At 46.4% G+C, this 23,592-nt stretch overlaps 1 protein-coding gene across 3 annotated transcripts in view; it reads right to left on the reverse strand.

The window, feature by feature from the left end:
* Window positions 1–23,592, reverse strand: part of PIP5K1B (phosphatidylinositol-4-phosphate 5-kinase type 1 beta) — a 127,046-nt gene that overhangs the window by 10,021 nt on the left and 93,433 nt on the right. For 2 of the 3 annotated variants that reach the window (XM_023742638.1, XM_023742637.1), the window contains exon 10: window positions 8,311–8,428. The exons of the other annotated variant lie outside the window; for it this stretch is intronic. In XM_023742638.1, the coding sequence (XP_023598406.1) occupies window positions 8,311–8,428 (118 nt within the window). The remainder of the gene's footprint in view (window positions 1–8,310; window positions 8,429–23,592) is intronic. 3 annotated transcript variants of the gene reach the window in all.

Consider the following 23,592-nt stretch of genomic DNA (forward strand, 5'->3'; position numbering starts at 1 on the left):
TCCAGAACCCTCTGTTGTGATCCTGGTCAGAGCAGTCAGCGGTGGTAGCCGGGCACCATCTAGCTGTACTGGACTCGCCCTTTACATTTTGGAGCTGGAATGGACTTGTTGGTTGCTCTTCTTCCCATTAATCCTAAGTCATACTCTATGTCAGACGAAGAAGTACCTCAGGGGCTGAAATAAGAGCTAAGCCGGCTGCCTCCTGCCTTAGAATATCTTCAACAATTCACACAGTGGCATCCAGCTCGATCATGAAGCTGGCCTGATTGGCCATTTTAAATCAGTACAGCCTGCTCAGCTCTGCTGAAGTCTTTTTGAATACCCCAATCTGTGTCATCATCTTCAAAATCCAATGGAAAACATTCCTGGTCACTGGACAGAATCGTCTTAAAAGACACGTCCCTGGATTTGAATATCTGCAAATGAACCAGAGCGCCTGGAACTCTACGGCGTGAAGGTGAGGGGCTGTGTAAAGCTGTGTGGGCTAACGAGGTACACTGAAGCAGAATGAAGTATCCGAGCCAGGACGCCGGCCGGAACCATCAGGGCCTCCTAGGAGAAGCTCTCCTTTTCCTTTCCTGGCAAATCACAGATAAAAAGCAGGATAGCTGGCCTCATTCACCTGCAGAGAATGTGTGGGTGGGTCCTTAAAGGAAATTTTATATGTCATCTGCTGCTCGTACATCATTTGGGTTTAAATCACATGTATTTTCGAAAGTATACATACAATTTATTATGCATTTGTGTACAAATAACAGCACAGGGGGTTACGTTTCCACCACCAACAGAGAGGTCCCTAGGTGGCGCTAATGGTTTGTGCTGGACGACTAACCTAAAGGTTGGTGGTTGGAACTCACCTAGTGAGGACGCAGAATAAAGGCCTGGCGATCTGCTGCCAGAAAGAATGCAGCCAAGAAAACCCTACGGGGCAGTTTTACTCTGTAGCACACGGGGTTGGCATGAGCCAGAATCAACGGCGATGTTTTTAGCTTTGTTTTTAACCCACAGACAGGAGTCCCTGGGTGGTGCAAATGGTTCATGTACTTCGCTGCTAACTGAAAGGGTGGTGGTTCGAGTCCACCCAGAGGTGCTTTGGAAGAAAGGCCTGGTGTTCTACTTCCAAAACATCTGCCATTAAAAACCCAGTGGGGTGCAGTTCTACTCTGACGCACACGGGGGCACCATGAGTCGGACTTGTCTCAATGGCTACTGGTTTTTAACCAGGAGAGAAATGGTGTATCTTACAGCGGGAGAAGCATGACAAGACAGTATTAGTGACAATACTGAAGGGAACGTCATCACAGCTGCTCTTCAAGCGAGGACGGCTGTGAGTTGGAGGATTCAAAGCAGGTCAAGAAGAGCGAGCCAAAGGTGTAGGTTGGCTTGGTTTTCCGTTTCCATTCACCACTTCACAGGGAAGAGGCAGATGAAAACCCTGAAGGGAGGCCAATGACAGCGCCTTTCCAGAGCTGCAAGAGCACGCAAACGAAAACCAAAAACCTCAGCATGAAAAGACATCCCAGCATTTCAAGTGAACAACGCAGAACTTTCTAGACGTGTTCCCATAAAATCTAAGTTTAAACACCGTGAAGGCTGATGGCAGAGAATGTGACCAACTGGCCAAGTTCAGGGAAACCGTAGCTACTCTGGACAAACCTTATTTCTGTAACTCCTTATAGTTCAGAATAAGTCACAGCCTGCCAGAGCCTGAAGGGGCCTTAGAGATCATTTAATAATGTATCTTATTACAATACAACCTGTCCCCGGGTGGAGCAAATGGTTAAGTGCTTGACTGCTAGCTGAAAGGCTGGCTGTTCAAACCCACCCAGAGGCACCGCAGAAGAAAGGCCTGGCAAGCTGCTTCCGCAAGGTCACAACCTTGAAAACCCTAGGGAGCACAGTTCTACTCTGCACACACAGGGTCGCCAGGAGTTGGAATCGACTTGAGGTAACTAACAAGAACAATAACAAAGATGAGAAAACTGAGGCCAGAAGAGAGTGATTAAGGTCAAGGATCAATTGGGGAGGATGAGGACAGCATATAACCCAGGGGCCTTTTCCTGCCCAATTAATTTTTTTTCCTTTTCATTAACCTTTTCTTAAAATTATTCTAAGAATATATACTGTATGTTTATGCAAAGACCACGCCTGTTATACATTTTTTTGCCAGCTGGGCCCTCCTCTCTGTGAGGTATTTTTGTAAGTGTGCTATGCTAACTTATTCTTTTTTTTACAGCTACATGTAAAAATAAATTAGCATAGCACGCTTAGAAATTACCTGGGCGGGGGGTACGGTTGGCAAAAAAAAAGTATAACTCGTAAGTTATTTGCGTACAAATATGGGAATAACACACCATTTGCCATTTCAATATTTTTCACGTGTACAATTAGATGACACCAATTACACCATTAATTGGTGTCCCATTTGGTTCTGCAACTGGTGAGGGGGCTAAGTTAAAATACTGGAACAGTTGTGTGGGGGACTTGTGTGAGGGGGTCCATGAGGTCAAACTATTTTCATAATATTACTGTCTTAGGCTGGGTTCTCTAGAGAAGCAGAACCAGTAAAGTGTATAAATACACACAGACAGAGATTTATACCCAGGAAATAGCTCATGTGGTTGTAGAAGCTGGCACATCCCAAGTCCACGGATCAGGACAGAGGCTTCTCCTGATTCATGTAGCTGCAGGGGCTGGTGAACCCAAGATTGGCAGGTCGAGAGCAGGGCTCCTGCTCGCAGGCTGTGAAGATTAACGAATCCCAAGACTGGCAGGTAAGACCACAGGTAAGCTGCTAGCTCAAGTCCCAAGAACCAGAGGTCAGACAAACAGGAGACAGCTGCAGGATCCAAAAGCCCCCAAGCCTTGCTAGAATGTCTGCTTATATTCGGACGCAGGCCACACGCCCAAGGAAACTCCCCTTCAACCGACTGGCTTCTCACAGTAGATCCCATCATGAGGGTGATCACATATCAAATACCAACAGGGAAGTGACCACAACGTCCCACGGCTGCCACCACACTGACAGTCACGGCCCAGCCAAGTGGACACACAGTCTTCACCATCACAGTTACTAACATGTTATTCGCCTTTTCGTTCATTCCCCGGAGAGCGTACAGTGGAGTTTTCCAGAGGCTATGTAACATGTCACACAGCACCAGACGGGTACAGACAGGAGATTCCAGCTTTTTCTATTAAGCCAGACATTAACCAAACCCAAACTTGTTGCCGTCAAGTCCATTCCGACTTAGGGGTTAGCAAAAACGTAAAACAATGCCACTCTCCTCGCTAAATCTATTTGCATTCTGGAAAATCGCTATTGTCATTAAAGTGTTATTTAAATTAATACATGATGGATTTGTTATTATTTTAAATGAGTTAATAACTATTTTAAAACTTTCTAAATTTTCATTTTGAGAATACTAAAGATTGATAGATGTAATTCACACACACAAAAGCTCTTTGGGGCCCTCAAACCTTTTTAAGAATATAAAGGGGTCCCGAGATCAAAAAAGTTTGAGAACCGCTCTACTGAACATTTGAAAAAACAACCAGAAGACAAACAATGATGAAAGCAGAATTTAAAAAAAAAAAAAAAATTCTCCACATACCAGCTCCCGCTCCTCTCTGGCTCCACATCTCCCTTCCTAAGGAGCAGGATTCCAGGACGGCGCACCCGCGATCCCCAGCAAGCGGCAACAACAACAGCAGCAGGTGCTTGCACGATTTCAAGTTTAGGCAGGAGAACACAGAGAGGTGGATTTGAATTTTGCTCCCAAAAAAAATGTGTTGTAAATCCTAACCCCAATACCTGGGGTCATATGAGCCCTGGTGGCGCAGTGGTTAAAGCCACTGACTGCTAACTGAAAGGTCAGTGGTTTGAAACCACCAGTGGCTCCGTGGGAGAAAGATGTGGCAGTCTGCGTCCGTAGAGGTTTACAGCCTCGGAAACACTACGGGACGGACTCGAAGGCAGGGGGTTTTGTTTTTTCGGTTTATACCTGTGGTTATAATCCCATTTGGGAATGGGTTTTCTTTGTTATGTTAATGAGGCAGGATTAGTGTGGAGTGTGTTTTAAGCCAATCTCTTCTGAGATATAAAAGAGCAGATTGAGCAAGCAAGCAAGCAAGCAGGGTGGGGGACGGACAGAAGCCACGCCCCATGAGATCTCCAAGGAACCCAGGAACAGCAGCTGAAAAGAGACAAGGACCTTCCCCCAGAGCCCACAGAGAAAGAAAGCCTTCCTCTAGAGCCGGCACCCTGAATTCAGACTTCCAGCCTCCTAAACTGTGAGAAAACAAATTTCTGTTTGTTACAGCCACTCACTTTGGTATTTCTGTTATAGCAGCACTAGAGAACTAAGATGCCAGCTTAACTGGGTCAGTTAAGCCTCAAATTCCTTCTCTGTAAAGTGGGTGCAGTCCCTGGGTGTTGCAAACGGTTAACGTTAGCTGCAAACCAAAAGGTTGGAGGTTCGCGTCCACCCAGAGGTGCCTCAGAAGTAAGGCCTGGCAATCGACTTCTGAAAAATCAGCCATTGAAAACTACGGATCACAGCTCTACTATGCACACATGGGGTCAGAATCCACTCAAAAGCAACTAAAAATAACCACCACAACAAAGTGACACAAATATAACACCCGCCCTCGTTCGCGAGCTAAGACAAGCCCTGGCGCAGTGCCGGGCCCGCGGGATGTGCTTGGTGTAGCCGTTAATACCGTCTTTCAAAATCCTGTCTTCTCCCAACCACGTATACTGTCTCCCTTACACCACGCTACTTGAAGACTGCTTCAAAGAGTCACTATTAGCCCAAACTTGTACCTGCATCCCTTTGCTTCTGCAGTTTCCTTGCCACTGACCTCGGGCAAGTCACTGAACTTCTCCTGTGTATCGCACGGGGAGCATGACCTTAATCCAGGCAGCAATGACGGGTGTGGGCTCTGGCTTAGTCCTGATTGGGGTGAATCCCAGCTCTTATTGATTGTCATTGTTGTGAGGGGCCATCCAGTTGGTCCCTAACGCGTCGAGACACCACGTGTTACAGAGTAAAACTGTTGCGTGAGGTTTTCTTGGCTGTAATCTTTACAGAAGGGGCTTGCCAGTCCTTTCTTCCGAAGAGCCGCTGGGGGGGTTTGAACCACCAACCTTTAGGTTAGCAGCTGATTGCAAACCACTTGCACCACCCAGACTCCTTCTTGTGAATCACTGGCCGCATGACTTGGGGAAAACTGCACGCTCGCTCCATGCCTCAGTTTTCTGGTCTGTAAAATGGAGCTAGTAACCACACCTGCCTCCTGGGTGGCTGTGAGGATTAACGAGCTAACCCTCATTTCAAGCGCTTAGGATGGTGCCAGGCATGCAGGAAACTCAAAAAGGTTTCCTAGCTTCTTGTGATTAGCTACAAAATAAGATTAGGCTAGATCAGGTTTTCTCCAAGCCTGGTGAGAAAAACTTCCACTGTCTTGTTACCCTCTCCACAGCTTGATTCTCTCTTACCTTTCCCTTCCTCTCCTCCTGAGCTTCTGGACTATAACAAAGCCTTCCTGTGAGCCCTGACCAGATGACATACCACGTAGCTGATCGCCATCCTAAACTCCATGGATGCCTGATTTCTAACCGATCCTCAAATGCTCTTACTCCAACCAACAATGTATACTGATGCTTTTCCCTGGGGCTTCGGAGGCAAGCGTTATCCTTTTCTGAAATGTTTCTCTTTTCAGTGTCAAAGAGTCATTGAAACTGATCGTACTGAGGAGGCACAAGCAAAGCGAGGAGTAAGAGAGTTTTCCTGCCAAAGGAATGAGGGGTAGCAGATAAGGAAGCGGCACCACAATGCCCTTCAGCCACCTTGGAATTCTGCATCTCGCTCCGGAGTATCACCCAGAGTTTTTCCACCTCTGGGTTTCCACAAGACCCACAAAAGTGGCAGGAATCCTCGCCCACGAAGATGAGATTTCACTTGGCCCTCTTTCCTTTCAGCTTTCCTGATTTCTGCTTCCAGATGTGAGCGAACTTACCACGGGGCCAAACAGGACTGTAACTCTTTCCGATTTAATCTCCCACCTTCTTGGATGTGGAGGGGAACTGGGTTTTCTGGAAGGAACTTGCAATGTGCTGTCACGCACTTTTGTTAAGTGGGGCAGCGTGGGGAGGAGCGGGAAAAATTCTGTTTCAGCTGCAAACAGCATATTTAGCGACTGTGGAGAACAAAAATCACCCTTTGGGAATGTGGTGGCGCGGCTGCTATTTTACACAGGGTGGTCAAGGAAATACTACCTGAGAAGGACAGGTTTGGGCCGAGACCCGCAGGAAGTGAGGAGCAAGTATGAGAGGCTGGGAAAGAGAATCCAGGCAGAACGGCAAGTGCAAAGGTCCTGGGGCAGAGATGTGCTGGGTGGGAGAATACCAAGGAGGCCAACATCTCTGGACCAGCGTCAGTGGGGAGGAGGGCAGAGGTGAGGGAGGCCAGACCATGGAGCCACTTGAGGGCTTTGGATATAATCTGGGAGAAGTGGGGAGACGCTCAAGGGCTTCAGGCTGAGGGGGGACATTTTGGGTGACAGGTGTCCTGCAGAGCACGCCTAAGGAAACACAGTGACTGCCTGGGGGATATGGCACAGCCTCGAGCCTGAAGGGGACCGGGGATATGTTCGTATTGGTCCAAAGGGGTCATTCAGGCTTGATAAAATGAAAAAAATCTGAAAATTCCAAATGACCACTTTCTCTGTTTGGTGTGATTTCATGCAGGTGTGCGAGGCCATGGGCTATGTGTATGAGATGTACTTTGCAGGGAAAATGGGCAGCCTCTGTCACAGTCCAGCCCAACAGGGTACGTTTGTAGACCTCATCTAACAATTAGCCTGTGTGAACAACTCAGCAGGACAGGAAATGTTTGCCTCCTTTGGCAAATAATACTGCCTGTTACGGATTGAATTGTGTCCCCCTAAAATGTATGTCAGCTTGGCTAGGCCGTGATTCCCAGTATCATGTAGGTTGTCCCCTATTTTGTGATCTGATGTGATTATCCTACGTGTTGTAAATCCTACCTCTGTGATGTTAATGGAACCCTGGTGGAATAGTGGTTAAGAGCTCAGCTGCTAACCAAAAGGTTGGCAGTTTGAATCCATCAGCCGCTCCTTGGAAACCCTATGGGGCAGTTCTAATCTGTCCGATAGGGTCGCTATGAGTCGGAATTGACTCAATGGCAATGGGTTTGTTTGTTTTTTATGATGTTAATGAGGCAGGATTAGAGGCAGTTATGTTAAGAAGGCAGGACTCAATCTACAGGATTAGGTCGTATGTTCAGTCAATCTCTTTTGAGATATAAAAGAGAGAATTGAGAAAAGAGGAGAGGGACCTCATTCCACTGAGAAAGAAGAACTGGGAGCTAAGCGCATCCTTTGGACCCAGGGTCCCTGGGCTGAGAAGCTCCTAGACCAGGGGAAGATTAATGACAAGGACCTTCCCCCAGAGCCAACAGAGAAAGCCTTCCCCTGGAGCTGGCACCCTGAATTTGGACTTCTAGCCTCCTAGAGTGTGAGAGAATAAATTTCTGTTGTTAAAGCCACCCACTTGTGGTGTTTCTGTTAAAGCAGCACTAGATGACGAGGACACTGCCCAAATCACACAGCTCATTGGTCACCAGTGAGAACAGACAAGCCAAGACAATTAGGCTCAGAATTCAGGTTCCTCCCAGTATGCAATTCGGTGCCTCTCAGTCTACCAGCTGATCAAGGGAGTGACCCCAAAATGGAGTGCTTGGGTAGTGCCAATGGTTAACACACTTGGCTGCTCACTGAAAGGTTCGAGGTTCAAATCCACCCTGAGGTACCTTGGAAGAAAGGCCTGGCAATCTACTTCTGAAATATCAGCCATTGAAAACCCTACGGCACACAGTTCTACTCGGACACACACGGGGTCACCATGAGTCGGGGTCAACTCAACGGCTACTGGTTTAAGCCCCAAATGCAGAAGATCCAAATGCAAGGGGAGACCATTTTGTATTGCCAAAGGAAGACTACTCGGTTGGGAACAACATCAAGGGGCCCTCCTTTGCCTAGACATTAGGGGATGTGTGTGTCCCCTTGTTCTATATGGTGATGCAGTCGCCTCGTCTAGCTGTTCTTTTGTGCTGTGCCCTACCTGGGAACAACAGTTTGTGAAAAGACACACTATTTGTAGGTGTCACAGGGTGTCCTCGTTCTTCCTAAAACCCAAGCCGACCTGGTGGTACAGACGTTGCTCTTGCATAAGTCGTGGCCCGTGGCCACTTGTAAACCAGAAGGAAGGGGAAGAAACAAGTTCCTTACCAAGTAGACGTCTAGCACCGAGTCGTTATCGTCCTGCGTTTCCGGAGCGTCTGGCTCAGAGGTTAGGTAGATGGTCCCCTCCTCCGAGACAAATGTTGAGCTCGAAGGTAACCCTTTGCTGGAAAAATAAACAAGGGTCACGAGCATGTTGCCACTAGAACAAAATCCACAGAAACCTCCACGGTTGTGGCTAAAGAGGCTGAGGTGGGGCGGTTTTGGGGGATGAAAAAAATTTTTTTTATAGTATTCAAGGGAGATATGGTCACACCTGGAGATACGGTACTTGAGTTAAAGAATTTGACTGTGGTTGCCATGAGTCATAATCTACTTGATGGCAATTCTGTGTGTGTGTGTGTGTGTGTGTGTGTGTGTGTGTGTGTGTTTTCTCTCCCTGCTTCTTTGCATTTTCGAGATGGGATCTGTGATGCTCATGCCTGTGAGTGGGAGGCTGCTGGGGATCCACAGGCCTGCTGCTCAGCTTTGACGCTCGATGGTTGCTTCCTGCAGGTTAAGTTCTCCCCTCTCGATGCTCACGGTCTGCTGTTTACAGAAGACAACCTTGTGCATAGTCAGCACTGATGATGTCTTTTCATTTTACTATTTTTTTTCTTTTTTGCATGAAAGGCTTAATTACGTCAGTGGTTAAACACAATTTTCTGCTCCACAAGGAGCCCTGGCGGCAACAAAGGTTAAGCTCGGCTGCTAACCGAAAGGTCAGCGGTTCATGGGGAGAAAAGACCTGGCGATCTGCTCCCGTAAAGATTACAGCCTTGGAAACCCTATGGGGCAGCTCTCTTCAGTCATATAGGGTCACTATGAGTTGGAATCGACTGGACAGCATCCAACAACAACAACAACAACCCCCAGAGTTCCTGATTTGGGAGGTCTAGTGGGGCGCACGAGTTTATATCTGGTGATGCTGATGCTGCTGATCTGGTCCAGAGACCAAGCTCTGAGCCACACGGAATTACACTAGAGTGTTGTGTTATATGGTTTCATCATCGTGAAAGCAGTTAAGACAATGCTCTAACTGTTGACTCAGCGGCAATGGGTTTGGGATCATATGCTTTGTAAGGAGAGTCCTAAGTGTACCTTCAGTAACAAGGACAACGACAATAGCCAAAGGAATGCAGGTGGAGAGTTGTTTATGAAGGAAACCACCCTGTTTTGTCATGATATGATATGTCAACTGTTGAAGTAATTGGTCCATTCTGTTGTTGATAGCTGCCCTGGAGTCAACCTCTAACTCATGGCGACCCCATGTACAATGGACCAAAATGCTGCCTGGTCCTGTGCCATCCCTGTGATCAGTTTCGAGTCAGACCACTGTGATCCACAGGGTTTTCATGGGCTCATTTTCAGAAGTAGATTGTCAGGCCTTTCTTCCTAGTCCATCTTAGTCTAGAAGCTCCGCTGAAACCTGCTCAGCATCATAGCAACACACAAGGCTCTACTGACAGATGGGTGGTGGCTGCGCATGAGGTGCCCTGGCCGGAAATTGAACCTGGGTCTCCCTCATGGAAGGTGAGAATTCCACCATCGAACCAAATAGTATTTAAATCAGATATTAATTTAGGGGCTCAGGAATGCACAATTTTTTTCTTCAGTGAAATAAAGGTCAGTTTTGTTTTTAACTTGTGGAAATTTGCCATGTGAAGGTTTTTGCAGACACAGATTATCCTCAAAGTTTGGATGTTTGGTGTTAGGAGAACTCGGGGAGGGGGGTGGCCATCTGCTACATGGAAGGAACCTTAATATGGCACGTGGTGTCCCCCGGTGGTCGAGCTGAAAGCAGGCTGTAGAGAAGGATTTCCCCTCTCACCTTTGTCACCACCTCCTGAGATTCTCTCCTGGCTTAGCTCAGAGCTCACCTCTGCTGACAACACCCTGTCAAGCAGCCCTGGTGGCACAATGATTAAGCGCTCAGCTGCTAACTGAAAGGCTGGCAGTTCAAACCCACCAGCAGCTCTGCAGAAGAAAGACCTGGTGATCTGCTCCTGTAAAGATGACAGCCTAGGAAACCCTACGGGGCAGTTCCACTCTGTCACATGGGGTCACTATGAGTGGGAATTGACTCGACAGTACCACCAACTACAATAAGGTCATCCCCTGAGGATGGGAGACGACTGAGGGCATTAAAACCTCTGTCCTTCCCATCTGGGAACTGCACATAATTCTCTCTCTGTAAACATTTGCCTATGAATTGAAGATACGTGGACTAGTTAGAAATCCTGACCTTTTCAATATCAAACAAACAAAAAGTTGCCAAAGAACTGCATGGTGCATAACAAATAAGGTTCATTTGTCTTTTTCCTGGTTATAAAAGGCATATTGAGAAAATTTTGAAAATAAAGAATAGTAGGATGAAAGGAAGGAGCCCCGGTGGCGCAGTGGTCAAAGCGCTCGGCTGCTCACCGAAAGGTCGGCGTTTGACCCCACCAGCGTCTCTGTGGGAGGAAGATGTGGCAGTCTGCTTCCACAAAGATGACAGCCCTCGAAACCCTAGGGGCAGTTCTACTCTGTCCTACAGGGTCACTATGAGTCGGAATCAACTCAATTGCAACGCGTGTTGGTTTATGTAAAATGTATTAAGGGGGGTGGTGGCTAAAAATACACCACAAAAAAATAGTGGTTTTCCAGGCTTCAATTGTGGGTCAGATTGTTTTTATAATAAAAAATTTTTTTTTTAGAAGTAACTTCCCCCTTCTGATTTTAATTTTTAGGTTTTGATTTATTTTCTTCCTAAGAAGGGTATAAGCAAGAATATTCTGGAAGTGCTTGTTCTTTTTAAAATTTTGTTTTTTAATGGCCCTCCATGCATACGGTATAAAATACAGCAAAAAGTAGCCCTCCTTTGCCCTCATCCTTGTGTGACTCAGAGTTCTCCTGCCTAGAGGCAATCCCATTTTGGGATTTTTAAAAAAAAATATACTATTTACCTTTTAGTTTTAGAACCTAAGAGTAAGCCACTGATACGGTAAAAATAAAATTAAAATAGAAAAAAAAAAAAAACCAGTGGAAAACTGTAGTTATTCTTTAGGACTCAACAGGTACATTTATTAATTATAATTTCTAAAAACCATATTATTACAGAAAAAAAAGAAATACCAGACTTCCTCGGTTCCTATGATCAAAATTTGATCAAATCAAAGTCGTCTCTTTTTTTAACCTTTATTATTTTACACTGTTGTACACACGTATTAGTTTTCTATCTTAGTAAGTAGAATACTTTGGCATCATAAAATTTGGGCACAAAAATGAGGCTCATAGAAACTTGTATCCAGATTATATAAAGAACTCTTACAACCCAGCAATAGAAAGGCAAATAACGCAGTTGAAAAAAGGGGCAAAACACACTAATGAGGATGGCTAAAATTCAAAACACCGACATCACCAAATGTTGGCAAGGACCTGGAGCAACAGGAAGTCCCATTCATCACTGGTGGGAACGCAGAACGCCGCAGCCGCTTTGGAAGAGCCCGGCAGTTCTCTCACAAAGCCAAACATCGTCTTACCACGTCTTAGCTGTCTAGCGCTGCTATAACAGAAATGCCACAAGTGGGTGGCTTCAATGAACAGAAATTTATTTTCTCACAGTTCAGGAGGCTAGAAGTCTGAATTCAGGGCACTGGCTCTAGAGGAAGGATTTCCCTCTCTTTTGGCTCTGGGCAGGATCCTTGTTCCTTGGTGATCCTCATGTGGTGTGACATCTGTCTTCCCCCATCTCTGCTTGCTTCTTTTGCCTAATCTGCTCTTCTTATATCTCACAGGTGATTGGCTTAAAATAGACCCTACACTGATTTGACCTCTTAACATAACAAAGAAAACCCATTCTCAAATGGCATGATAATCACAGGTATACCCATCGCCATGGAGTCGATTCCGGCTCCTAGCGACCCTATAGGACAGAGTACAACTGCCCCACAGGGTTTCCAAGGCTGGAATCTTGACGGAAACAGACTGCCACGTCTTTCTTCTGTGAAGCGGCTGGTCGGTTCAAACCGCCAACCTTTCAGTGAGCAGCTGAGCACTTAATCACTGTGCCACCAGGGCTCCTACCACAGGTATGGGGTTTGGATTTACAACACATATGTTAGGGGGGCACAGTTCAATCCACAACACCATAGGATCCAACAACTGCACTCCTTGATCAACCAGCATTGAAAGGCTACATCCACACAAAACCCTGCACACGGTGTTTATATGAGGGTTTCTGATATGTAGTTCTCATCAGTGGGGTGGGTGAATGCACCTCTCTGTTTCCTTCCCGAGTCCTCGGCACTCATGGTGGACCCTTGCTTCTTTCTGTGGGGTGACCCTGTCTCCCTGGGTGGGCCTTTGGCACCCAGAAAGCACTTACACAACCCCGGCCCTGTAAAATGCTGGACACGTAGGCCACCTCCAAACAGCCATCTCTCCTCGCTCCGCCATCAGAGCTCCGAGGAGCTCCAGTGTCTCCTTGGACACGTACCAAGCCCCCCAGAGTGCCCACTGCAGCCCCTTCCCTGGATGGGGGCAGGCACCCCCACTCGCCGATAGCTCCCGCTAAAGATCACGCTCTAACTACCAACTCTTTCCTTAGTCTCTCTAACCAAGAACATCAGCCTTCTTTGAAAGGCTCGAGGTGGGTGATTAGCTAAGCGTTGTAGAACTGGTTTCTGACCACTTCCTTTGCAAATCCTGCAAAAACCTTACTTTTGTTTTTGGGCATCGGCCGAAACGGATACTAAAAATATTTCACTGTAGCATTCTGTTATTTTTAGCAAAGACAGATTAGTCAAGGGTATACACATTACTGAAGAGAAATGTGGATCTTCCCAAATCAAGAAATGCTTTACATAGGACATAAAATGTTATCTGGGCTCAAAAACCTTTACACTATATGCATGAATATGTATGAACATGTCCATTGCCACTTAAAGCACTAATGGAATGTAATTATTGAAAGAGGGAAGAGATATTGTAAGGAATAATGAAGACTAAAAAGATATTGTGGGAATAAACCATCCGATCCAAACAAATGCATCCATAAAGATCAAACCAGTAGCCGTGGAGTCAATTCTGACTCATGGCGCCCCCGTGTGTGTCAGAGTAGAATTGAGCTCCATAGTGTTTTCACTGGCTGATTTTTCAGTAGATTGCCAGGTCTTTCTTCTGAGGTGCCTCTGGGTGAACTCAAATCTCCAACCTTGTGTTTAGCAGCCAAGTGTGTTAACTGTGCCACCCAGGGCCTACAGAAAACTCCTGTTCCCAAGGAGATGCCCCAAGTACTAAAGGTTAAGTATGTTCTAAGAAGGATTTCCACTTAAATGTCTGTGCCACTGATCCGTTTAATGTTTCTTTCTCTTCAGTTCTGGTACCAGGGAATATTCTGGCTCTTACCCTGTTTTCTTACTGAGCTGTTGATTTTCCGGGCACAAAGGCCACATAGAATCGATTCCTAAACTCTCCGGCTGAGATTCCCAGCTCCTGTTTCAGGTTTCGCTTCTAAGGGCAAGCCTCTCTCCAGGGCGGGATGCCCTGGGAACCCAGCAGCCGGGTCGGAGGCTCACTAGGCTCCAGCCTCTCAGTTTGGGAAGATCCATTTCCAGAAGCAAAGTGACGTGACTGGGTTGAGGAGTCTGGCTGCCCGCCCAGGTTCTGCATTTGTCAAGTTTTGCCATAATTCCCTTGATTCAGACTGTCTGAGGGTAATTACTCCCAATTTGCAACAAGCCGCCCGGGAAACGTTACAGCCTCCCAGGTTCTGCTCTTCCTGCGGCAGCCCAGGAACTGTCAGCACTCCTGATCTGCTCGAAGTCACAAACGCCCCTACTCCAACTCATGGCGACCTCACATGTTACAGAATAGAATGGCTCCGTGGGGATTTCTTTGCTGCAATGTGTCACATGGGTCTCTACGAGTAGAAATCGACTTTAGCATTAACAACAACCAGTCTTCACGGAAGCAGACTGCCACCGCGCCATCAGGAGGTTCGAACCGCCAATCTTAAGATCAGCAGATGTGTGCCAACTGTTTGGGCCACCCAGGGACCTTACATAGACGAGGAATTTCATGTCCTCCCGGAGCTTCCCCGGGAGTGGACAGGGCTGGCTACGCAAAGCCACACAGGCCTCCCCGTCATTTACAAAAATGCTTACTACTGCCTTCAGCAAAATTCGTCTGTCTTTGTCGGAGGGCATGAACCTAGCTGGACCACTGACAACATCAGTGATAATTTTATAGCCCGGAACACTCTGATTTCTGTTTACAGATCTAATGAATGTTTTATAGCTAATTCCCCGAAGGCATTTGTTCAGGGAATATATGGTACAATCCAGAGTTTTTGTCTTTTCAAAGGCGTTCTCTCACTGCCTTAATTTTTTTTTTATCAAAGTAATAACATCATAACATATCACATATGATACAGATCCAAACCCGTCCATTCCAACTCAGAGTGACCCTATAGGACAGAACTCCCCCCAGAGTTTCCAAGGCTGTAATCCTTATGGAAGCCGACTGCCACATCTTTCTCCCGGAGAGGCTGGTGGGTTCAAACCACCGACCTTTTGGTTAGCAGCCAAGCACTTAACCACTGCACCACTAGGGCTCCTTTATGGTGAAGAGCAACAGTTTCTTGCCCCATGCCTCCCCCCTCCTAGGGGCAGCTCCTATTAGGATTTCTTTTTCTAGTTCTTCTGGTAGTTCTCTTTATATCTTTGGGATCGATCAGGGAATAAAGGGATTCTCAACCTAAAGCATACATTGATTCCATATGAAGGAAATAACCCTCTCCAACTCCACTTTCCTTCCAATATTGGCTACTTACATTTTACTTATTTCGTAACTGTGAATAATATACTTAATAACCTTTTTAATCAGTGGTGGAATTCTCCCCTTCCACGTGGGAGACCCGGGTTTGATTCCTGGCCAACGTACCTCATGAGCAGCCACTACCCGTCTGTCGTGGAGGCTTGTGTGTTGCTATGATGCTGAACAGGTTTCAGTGGAGCTTCCAGACTAAGAAAGACTAGTAAGAAAGGCCTGGCGATCTACTTCCAATAATCAGCAAATGAAAACCCTGTGGATCCCAACGGTCCAGTCACACAGGATCATGGTTTTGCTCCGTTGTGCATGGGGTCACCAAGAGCTGAGGGCTGACTCGACAGCAGCTAACAAGCACAACATACTCCGTATATCCTTTAATGTCCCCCATTATCTTTGTCCCCTGCTTTCACCTCTCACTTTGTATCAGACACTTTTTCCTGCACTTCACCTATACCCCGCCAAGGCTGCCAAGATTTATATTCTATCTTGCAGCTGAAACCAAATTTTTCCTGCTGTGTCCATGGATTGGCTCTGAAATTAGAAAATCAATCTGTAGTTTATATTATAATGACTATGTAAACAATGTTTAATACCTGGCCAATAGCGCATTGGGGGTGGTATTTCCCCTATGGGTTCAAAGTCACGATTGCTGGGCCATGCAAAGAAAAATGTTCCCCAAATCAAGGTTAAATGCAGTCTCTCTCTCGCTCTTTTTTTTAACTTTTGCCTAAATTCAGGCCACATTTCAGGCTGTGTGATGGTCAATGCTATGTGTCAACTTGTCTAGGCTATGATTCTCAGTGGTTTCGCAGACAACAGACTGTTCGCACTTCCATAATGTAATATAATGTAATCACCTTCCATTTTGTGATCTGATGAGAGCAGCCAATCAGATGAAAGAGGGAGGGGTTTCCTTGGGGATGTGGCCTGCCTCCAGTATATACACGGATGTTTTGGCAAATCTCTTTCTCCCACTCTCCCTCCCGCTCCATCTCCCTTCTCTCTCTCTCGACCCTGCACTCTTCTCGATGCCTGACCTCCGCTTCCTGGGATGTAAGTCTGTAGATGTCTCTGGTCTGCCACCTGACCTGCAGATTTTGAATTCATCAGCACCTGCAAGCCTGTGATTCACAAAGGTCTCCAGCCTGCTGCCTGACCTATGGATTTGGGACTTGCCAGCCCCCACAACTGTGTGAGCCATTTCCTTGAAGTCAGTCTCTCTCTCTCTATAGAGAGAAACACGTGTCTCACTGGTTTTGCTCTCGGGAGAATGAGAATAGGACAGGCTGCTTCCTGCTAGGAGGGTTTTGCCTTTTAGGGAGTGACAGATTGTCATGGGGGAACCCATGGAATCTCTGGGCTGAGGGTGGAGGTCGAGAAACAAGGCTCCCTTCTCGCTTCTCTTCACGATGACTAGTTGTAACGCTGGGAGGCCATGCGCCTGAGCTCTGGGTCCCCATCTATCCATGGGAATCACGGGCCCGCCCAGCCCACCTCACAGAGCCATCGCAGGACCCCTCAGACGATGCGGGCGAGGGACCGGCCATGAGGCTCATGCTCTCCTGCATTATCACATAGGAGTTCCCCGTAACGTCTACCTCCCTGCCCGACACTGCCCATTCCCGGCGCTGACGAGGCCTGCCTGCAGGGACTGATGGCTCATAAGGCCTTGGGAAGAATTTCTTTTCCTCTCTTCTAAGTTTAGCTACTCGAACATTGATGTTGTTGTCATTTGCTGTTGAGTCGATTCTGACTCATAGTGACCCCCATGTGACAGAGTAGAAGTGCCCCCACAGGGTTTTTTAGGCTGTAATCTTTACAGGAGCAGATCACCAGGTCTTTCTCCCGCAGAGCTGCCGGGTGGGTTTGAGCTGCAAACCTTTCAGTTAGTGGCTGAGCGCTTAACCGTTGCGCTACCAGGGCTCCTTACCCGAACATTAACTGATAACAAATATAAACAGGAAAGTTCTGCTTGCAGAGAAAATCCACAAACACAGCTTCGTCTCCCCTATGGGCTGCGAGTACCTGCTAAGTCCAGAGCCCTGCTCAGCTTAGGAGGGTGCATCCCAGCAGGGCTCAGGTACTTCCAGTGACCGCCCCCGTCCTCTTGAGAACCCATGCATCTGGCTAGGGTGTGTGTGGGGCTGCACGGGGTGTGGACACTCAGCTCTGGGCCTCTGGCTGGGGGGTGGGGGCTGCACGGGGTGTGGACACTCTGTGGCACTGGAGTCCCTGTTTGCAGCAGGTCCCGTGCCCCTGCCAGGGTGGAGCGTTTCCTTCTCACTGAGCTCCTTCGCTGATGACTGCAGACCCCGGCGTGCCCAGAGAAGGGGACACCCCTAGCCATGGGCTGCGTCCAGGCTGCTTAGCCGCCCACGTCCCTGTCTACCCTGCCAACCAGGAGGCTGCCAGAGGGTCTGTGTGTGCCGTTTCTCCTTTTCAGCCCCACTCTGGCTACTTTTAGGCAAGATGGCTGCCTGTTCTAACACCCCCCTTCCGTAAGCAATGCCTGAGGCACGAAGCCTGCTGCAGACACGGAGCAAGAGCGGAACATGGAATCTGATGCGCAAAGGGGGAGTCGAACAGTGTGCCCCCAGCCCTGTTAGCTCTGGGGTGAGCTGCCACAGGTGGCCAGGGAGCTGGGGCTGATGAGTGCCGCCACCCGCAGACTCAGAGCAAAGCAGAGAAAGGAGGTGAGGACCCCCCGTTAAGAGAGGAGGAGAAACCTCAAAAAGGAACCCACATCCAAATTCAAGGACCTTCCTCACCATATGTCCCTATAAGACTGTTTTTATTTCCAACACACACACACACACGTTTAAAACTAGCAGTTATCACTGACTGTATATTTATGCTGTGACGATTATATTGTACACAGTATTTCATTTAATCATTAAAGAGAACGCTGTTGAGTTGGAGCTTCTACTATTTATTTTGTACATATGAGAATTAAGGCTAACTGGTCTAGCCACAGTTAATCGATGGTGGAACCTGGGTTTGAACCCTGGCCTGACTCCGGAGCTGTCCTACATGTATCGCCTCCGGCCATCCAACCGCTGCAGAGCATTTGCCCTTTCCTGTGTTGGTGAGGAGTCCTTGGTGGCACCAATGGTTAAGGAGATTGGCTGCTAACACAAGGGTTGGAAGCTCAAGTCCACCCAGAGGTGCCTTGGAAGAAAGGCCTGGTGATCTACTTCCAAAAACTCAGCCATTGAAAACCCTGTGGAGCACAGTTCTACTGTGACACACATGGAGTTGTCATTGAGTCAAGGTCGACTCAGTGGCAACTGGTTGGTTCGTGTTTCGAAAATATCCCCACCAACCATGGTTCCATCATGAAAAAGGAAAAAAAGAGATCCACCAATCCACTTATGAATGAATATCTGTTACTATAGACAAGCCTGTATTATTTGACTTAATCCAAAGGACCAGAAATATTGAGATGAAAGAAGAACAACAGAAACCTCTGATACCTTCATCTCAAAAATTAATTGGAGGTGATCACAGACAGAATGTGAAAGCTAAAACTGGAAACCGGGTAGAGGAAAACAGAAGTGAATATCCTTCCTGGGCTCAGGGGTCACGACTAAGAAGGGAACTAGCTACAGGGAGCTTTCTGGTGTGATGGGCATGGTCTTTATCTTACTTAATCTGGCTGATGGTTAAGCATACATGTTTGTGAAAATTCACGAAACTATACACTTAGGATTTGTGCATTTTACTATACACCTACTCCTCACTTATTGACTGTCTCGTTATCTGACATTTTGCATTTATGACAATAGTAAAAATCTACTATCTGACGAGTTTGCACATTAATGATCTATGTCTGGCAGTAACAAACACCGAGGCAAGAGTAACGCTGGCTGTGAGGGTTACGGTTATTGTCAGCTTGGCTGGGTGGTGATTCTCAGTGGTTTGGCAGTTACATAACGATATAATTTGGCAGTTATGTAATGATGTAATTTGACAGTTATGTAATGATGTAATCTGGAAGTTATGTAATGATGTAGTCATCCTCCATTTTGTGATCTGATGTGGTCATCCTCCATTTTCACATAATGCCGATTTTTTGCATAATAACCTGGTCTTTGGAACCTAACCATGTCGATAAGTGAGGAGTAGGTGTATATGAATTACTATACCTCAATAGTAACTGTTAGCATTAAAAATAACATATGCTTTTCTACTCACAGAACTTCATTCAAATCTACCGAGTGACTACTCTGTTCCAGGCACTGAGAGAAACAGGAGAAATAAGTTGGTAAATGGTTCAGAATGGTTGTGCCACTGACTTAAGAGAGTTTTAAAAGAAATGAGAAAGACAGATAATAAATACACTAAACAGAAGCAAATAAAATCATGTATGATGATGTTAAAATAAATAAAATGGTACGGTTGAATAAAAAAACAGTACAAAAGAACAAAATAATAAAAAACTTTGATGATCAAGGTAACTTCTATTGAACTTTACAATACCAACTAACTTCTTGTCTCTCAGAAAACATATTTTCCTGTTCATATTTGGCAGAGCCTAATATCAGAATTACAGACATTGGTGGTTCAGTGGTAGAATTCTTGTCTTCTATGTCGGAGACCTGGGTTCAATTCCTGGCCAGTGCACCTCACACACAGCTACCACCTGTCTGTCAGTGGAGGCTTGTGTGTTCCTGTGATGCTGAACAGGTTTCAGCTGAGCTTCCAGACTAAGATGAACTAGGAAGAAAGGCCTGGAGATCTACTTCTGAAAATTAACCAATGAAAACCCTATGAATCATAATGGTTCTATCTGTAACCGACCATGTGGTGGCGCAGGACTGGGCAGCGTTTCATTCCGTTTTGCGGGGGGTGGCCGTGAGTCAGGACCCACTCAATGGCAGCTAACAACAAGAACAGCAGTATCAGAATTAGTTCCCGTCTAGGAGTCACTTCAGTGGATTGAGAGATAATATGTTTACGTAGGTTCAGAGGTGAGGCTTAGGGGAAAAAGAATTGCAGCATGGACACTCCACAAAGCCTCCCAGGATACACAGTGCTCACTAAAAACAAAGTTGACTGTACTCCCTAGCTAGAGAAAATCTCCACAAAGGCAAAAGGGATTCACAAACTTTCAATCACATGGGACTGATGGTCTCCACAGCGCAGAGCAGCAGCATAATATGGATGTGGAAGGATGACGTAGAACAAGAGGCAGGGCAGCTGAGTCCGGTCCTAACTTGGCTCTAATTAGCTGTGTGCATTATATTTGGGTAAGTCATTTAACCTCCCTGGACCCTAGCTTCTGCCTCTAAAACCCAGGAGTTTGGATTCACTGAGGTGCCTCCCAGTCAAAACCTTTGATTCTTAGCCTACTTGGCCCTTTTCTCAACTTCCCCAGAAAACTGCAGTCTGAGGACAGAGTAGTGTATCGGAAACAGTGTGCTGAAATGGAAATGCCTTTTGCTGTGTTGGCTGGTGGAACGAATGAGCGTTTAAGATAAAGTGAACACGAAATTGCCCCCAGCCCTAAGCACCATTATCCCTCTATACTGCACCTCAGTGACACAGTTCCCACAGATGGCGGTTTGTAGTCAGATACTCTGCAATCTGCTGACACTCACTGTTGTTGGGATCAAAGCAAACCCTAACAGAAAAACAAAGCTTACTCAGAGAGGTAGTATAAATGTTTAAAGGAAAACCTTGCCTTGGAAGAGTCCTGATCAAAAGGGGAGAAAACGTGGAACAGAATATCAAATTCTCAATGGAATCCAGACTTTCTGGAGCTACTGAGGCTGGATGAACCCCAAAAGCAATTGCCCTAAGATAATCTTTAAACCTTAAACCAAAACTATTCCCTGAAATCTTCTTTGAATAGTTCAGCTTAATTGGTAAAGTATATGTCCTTGAGCATTACGCTCTTTTAAAGAATTATCTATGTGGGATCAAATTGACAAAAACAACTTGAAAGTTTAGACGAGACGCTTAGGGAGCAGTGAATTTATGTTAATGGTGGTAGAATAATTTGGAAAAGGATAGTGAGAATGGCTGTATAACTGGAAGAATGTAATCAATATCACTGAATTATGTATGAAGAAATTGTTGAAATGATGTATCTTTTGCTGGGTAAATTTCTACCAAGTAAATAAATAAATTAAAAAACTAACACAAAAAACTTTGCCTTGGCAAATAAGCTGACTCACTAACGTCCCGTTCTTTTCCTTTGCCCTTGACACCACTTTGCAGAAAAAGAACCCTTACTGACATGCATCTATAAATAAAGAAAACATTAACCTTCAGGAAATTTATATTTTGGGTACATGGGAAAAAATAAAAAGAGGACAATTCTCACTATTTGCTAAACAGTAAATTCTCCGTCTTTAGAAAGTACAGCCTTTCTGTAAAATCCAGCGAACATTTGTGGAGCCTTTATTATTTCCCAGGAATTCCTCAGGCGGTGTTTGTGCTTAGCTTTCAGCTCTTACTCAGGTTCTCACCCTGTCAGTGCGCTGAAAACGCACAGGGTTGACATGACCACCCTCAGCGGTTAAGTGGCATCATTTAGCCAAAATCCGAATTACTCTCAAGTCTGCAGAAGCTGCTGGAAAAACTAACGCGGGAGCAGATTATAAGGCAGCTCCGCGATCGCAGCTGTGTATTGTAATTACAGCTGCTCAGGGCTATTGGAAAGCCAGAAGCAGAACGGATCTTGAGCGTGCCCCTAGCTTCCAAGCGATGAAGAATGGCAGGTTCTCACACACGGCTAGGCCAACACCAAGCTAATTTCAAACTCTGACTTGAATGATTGGAAAATGTCATAGAAACTACTGGTCTCTGCTGTCAGGTCAACACCCTTTCCGGAGCCATTAGGAATAGAAACAGTGTAGGGACAGATAAATCGAACAGAGCCCCAGAGGACAAAGAACGGAGGCGGCTGGCTGAGCACCTCCCTGGCAGGGATGTTTTGGGAGACGTACAACATTGACATCTCTGAAGAGAAGAACTAGGATTTATTCTGATTCCCAAATCACGATTCAGCTTTAATAACCTCTGGTCAGATATTATGGTTGAGTCAATTGTGACTCATGGTGACCCCGTACGTGTCAGAGGAGAACTGTGCTCCGTAGGGTTTTCTTCCTTTCTCTGTTGCGTTTTTGGGGAAGGTTTACACACTAGTTTAGGTTCCCATTCAACAATTTCAACACAAGCTGTTTGGTGACCTTGGTTACCTTCTTTACAATGTGTGAACATTCTCGTTATTTCCGTTCTGGGTGTTCTGTTTCCTTAGGGTTTTAATAGTTGATTTTTCAGAAGTATATCACCAGGTCTTTCTCCCCAGGTGCCTCTGGGTGGACTTGAACCTCCAACCTTTTGGTTAGCAGCCAAGAGTGTTAAACATTCGTACCCACAGTGGCCCTTTTATCTACCAAAATCCTTCTTATAAGTTAAGGAACAAACTAGGTGCTTCAGAACAAAAGGTCAGAACGTGCCGTTACCGAGACAATGCGTCTCAACCTTCCATTAGACTCACCGGCAGCCCCAGGAAGCTGAATTTTTGGCAATTTGTTTCTGAAGCAAGTGGTTCTAGAACCACCTTCAAGAAACTGTGAGGAACACCGGCTTAGACAAATGGTTAGGCGGTGAGGTGTGCATGTCAGAGACAGGTCTTCTGGAAGTGACCGCGGGCAGGAACCATCCATCCCGGGCAGCCTGGCAAAGAATGCAGAGGAACCTCCATTTGGGAAGTTTGGTAAAGGCCCTGCCTGTGCCTTCCGGGCTCAGAGCTGGCTCTGTCCACCTCCAGAGGCTGGCCTTGTCCGTTCTTTGCTCTTATGGCTTTTGTTAGCTGTCGCTGAGTCAGCCGCCGACTCCTGGAGACCCCATGTACACTGTAACTAAACACCGCCCGGTCCTGCACCATCCCCGTGACCAGCTGTGGGTTAGACCATTGCGATCCACAGGGTCTCCACTGGCTGACTGTCTATTCTTTAGGAGCTCTGAACACCACCAACGTTCCAGGGTCAGATATGTAGCCATTTACCACATCACACGCAATAAATTCTACCTTCCAAAAAGCACGTACAAGTAAACGAATAATCTGTAGATTTGTTGTTACTGTTAGTTGCCGTGGAGGCGGCCCCGACTCATGGACACCCCACGTACGACCGAACGAAACATCACTTGATCCTGAGCCATCTTCACGACTGTTGGTAAGCGTGAGTCCATTGTTGCAGCCACTGTATATTCTGAATGCTTCCAACCTAGAGGGCTCATCTTCCAGCGCCATACTGGACAATATTCTGTTGCGATCCATAGGATTTTCATTGGCTAACTTTCAGAAGTAGGTCAGCAGGCCTTTCTTCTTAGTCTGTCTTAGACTGGAAACTCTGCTGAAACCTGTCCACCACGGGTGACCCTGCTGGAATTTGAAATACCGCTGGCATCACTTCCAGCAACACACAAGGTACCACAGAATGACAAGCTGACAGAAGGGTGGTT

The sequence above is a fragment of the Trichechus manatus genome, unplaced genomic scaffold (assembly GCF_000243295.1).
Source record: "Trichechus manatus latirostris isolate Lorelei unplaced genomic scaffold, TriManLat1.0 scaffold00214, whole genome shotgun sequence".
NCBI classification, from domain to species: Eukaryota; Metazoa; Chordata; class Mammalia; order Sirenia; family Trichechidae; genus Trichechus; species Trichechus manatus.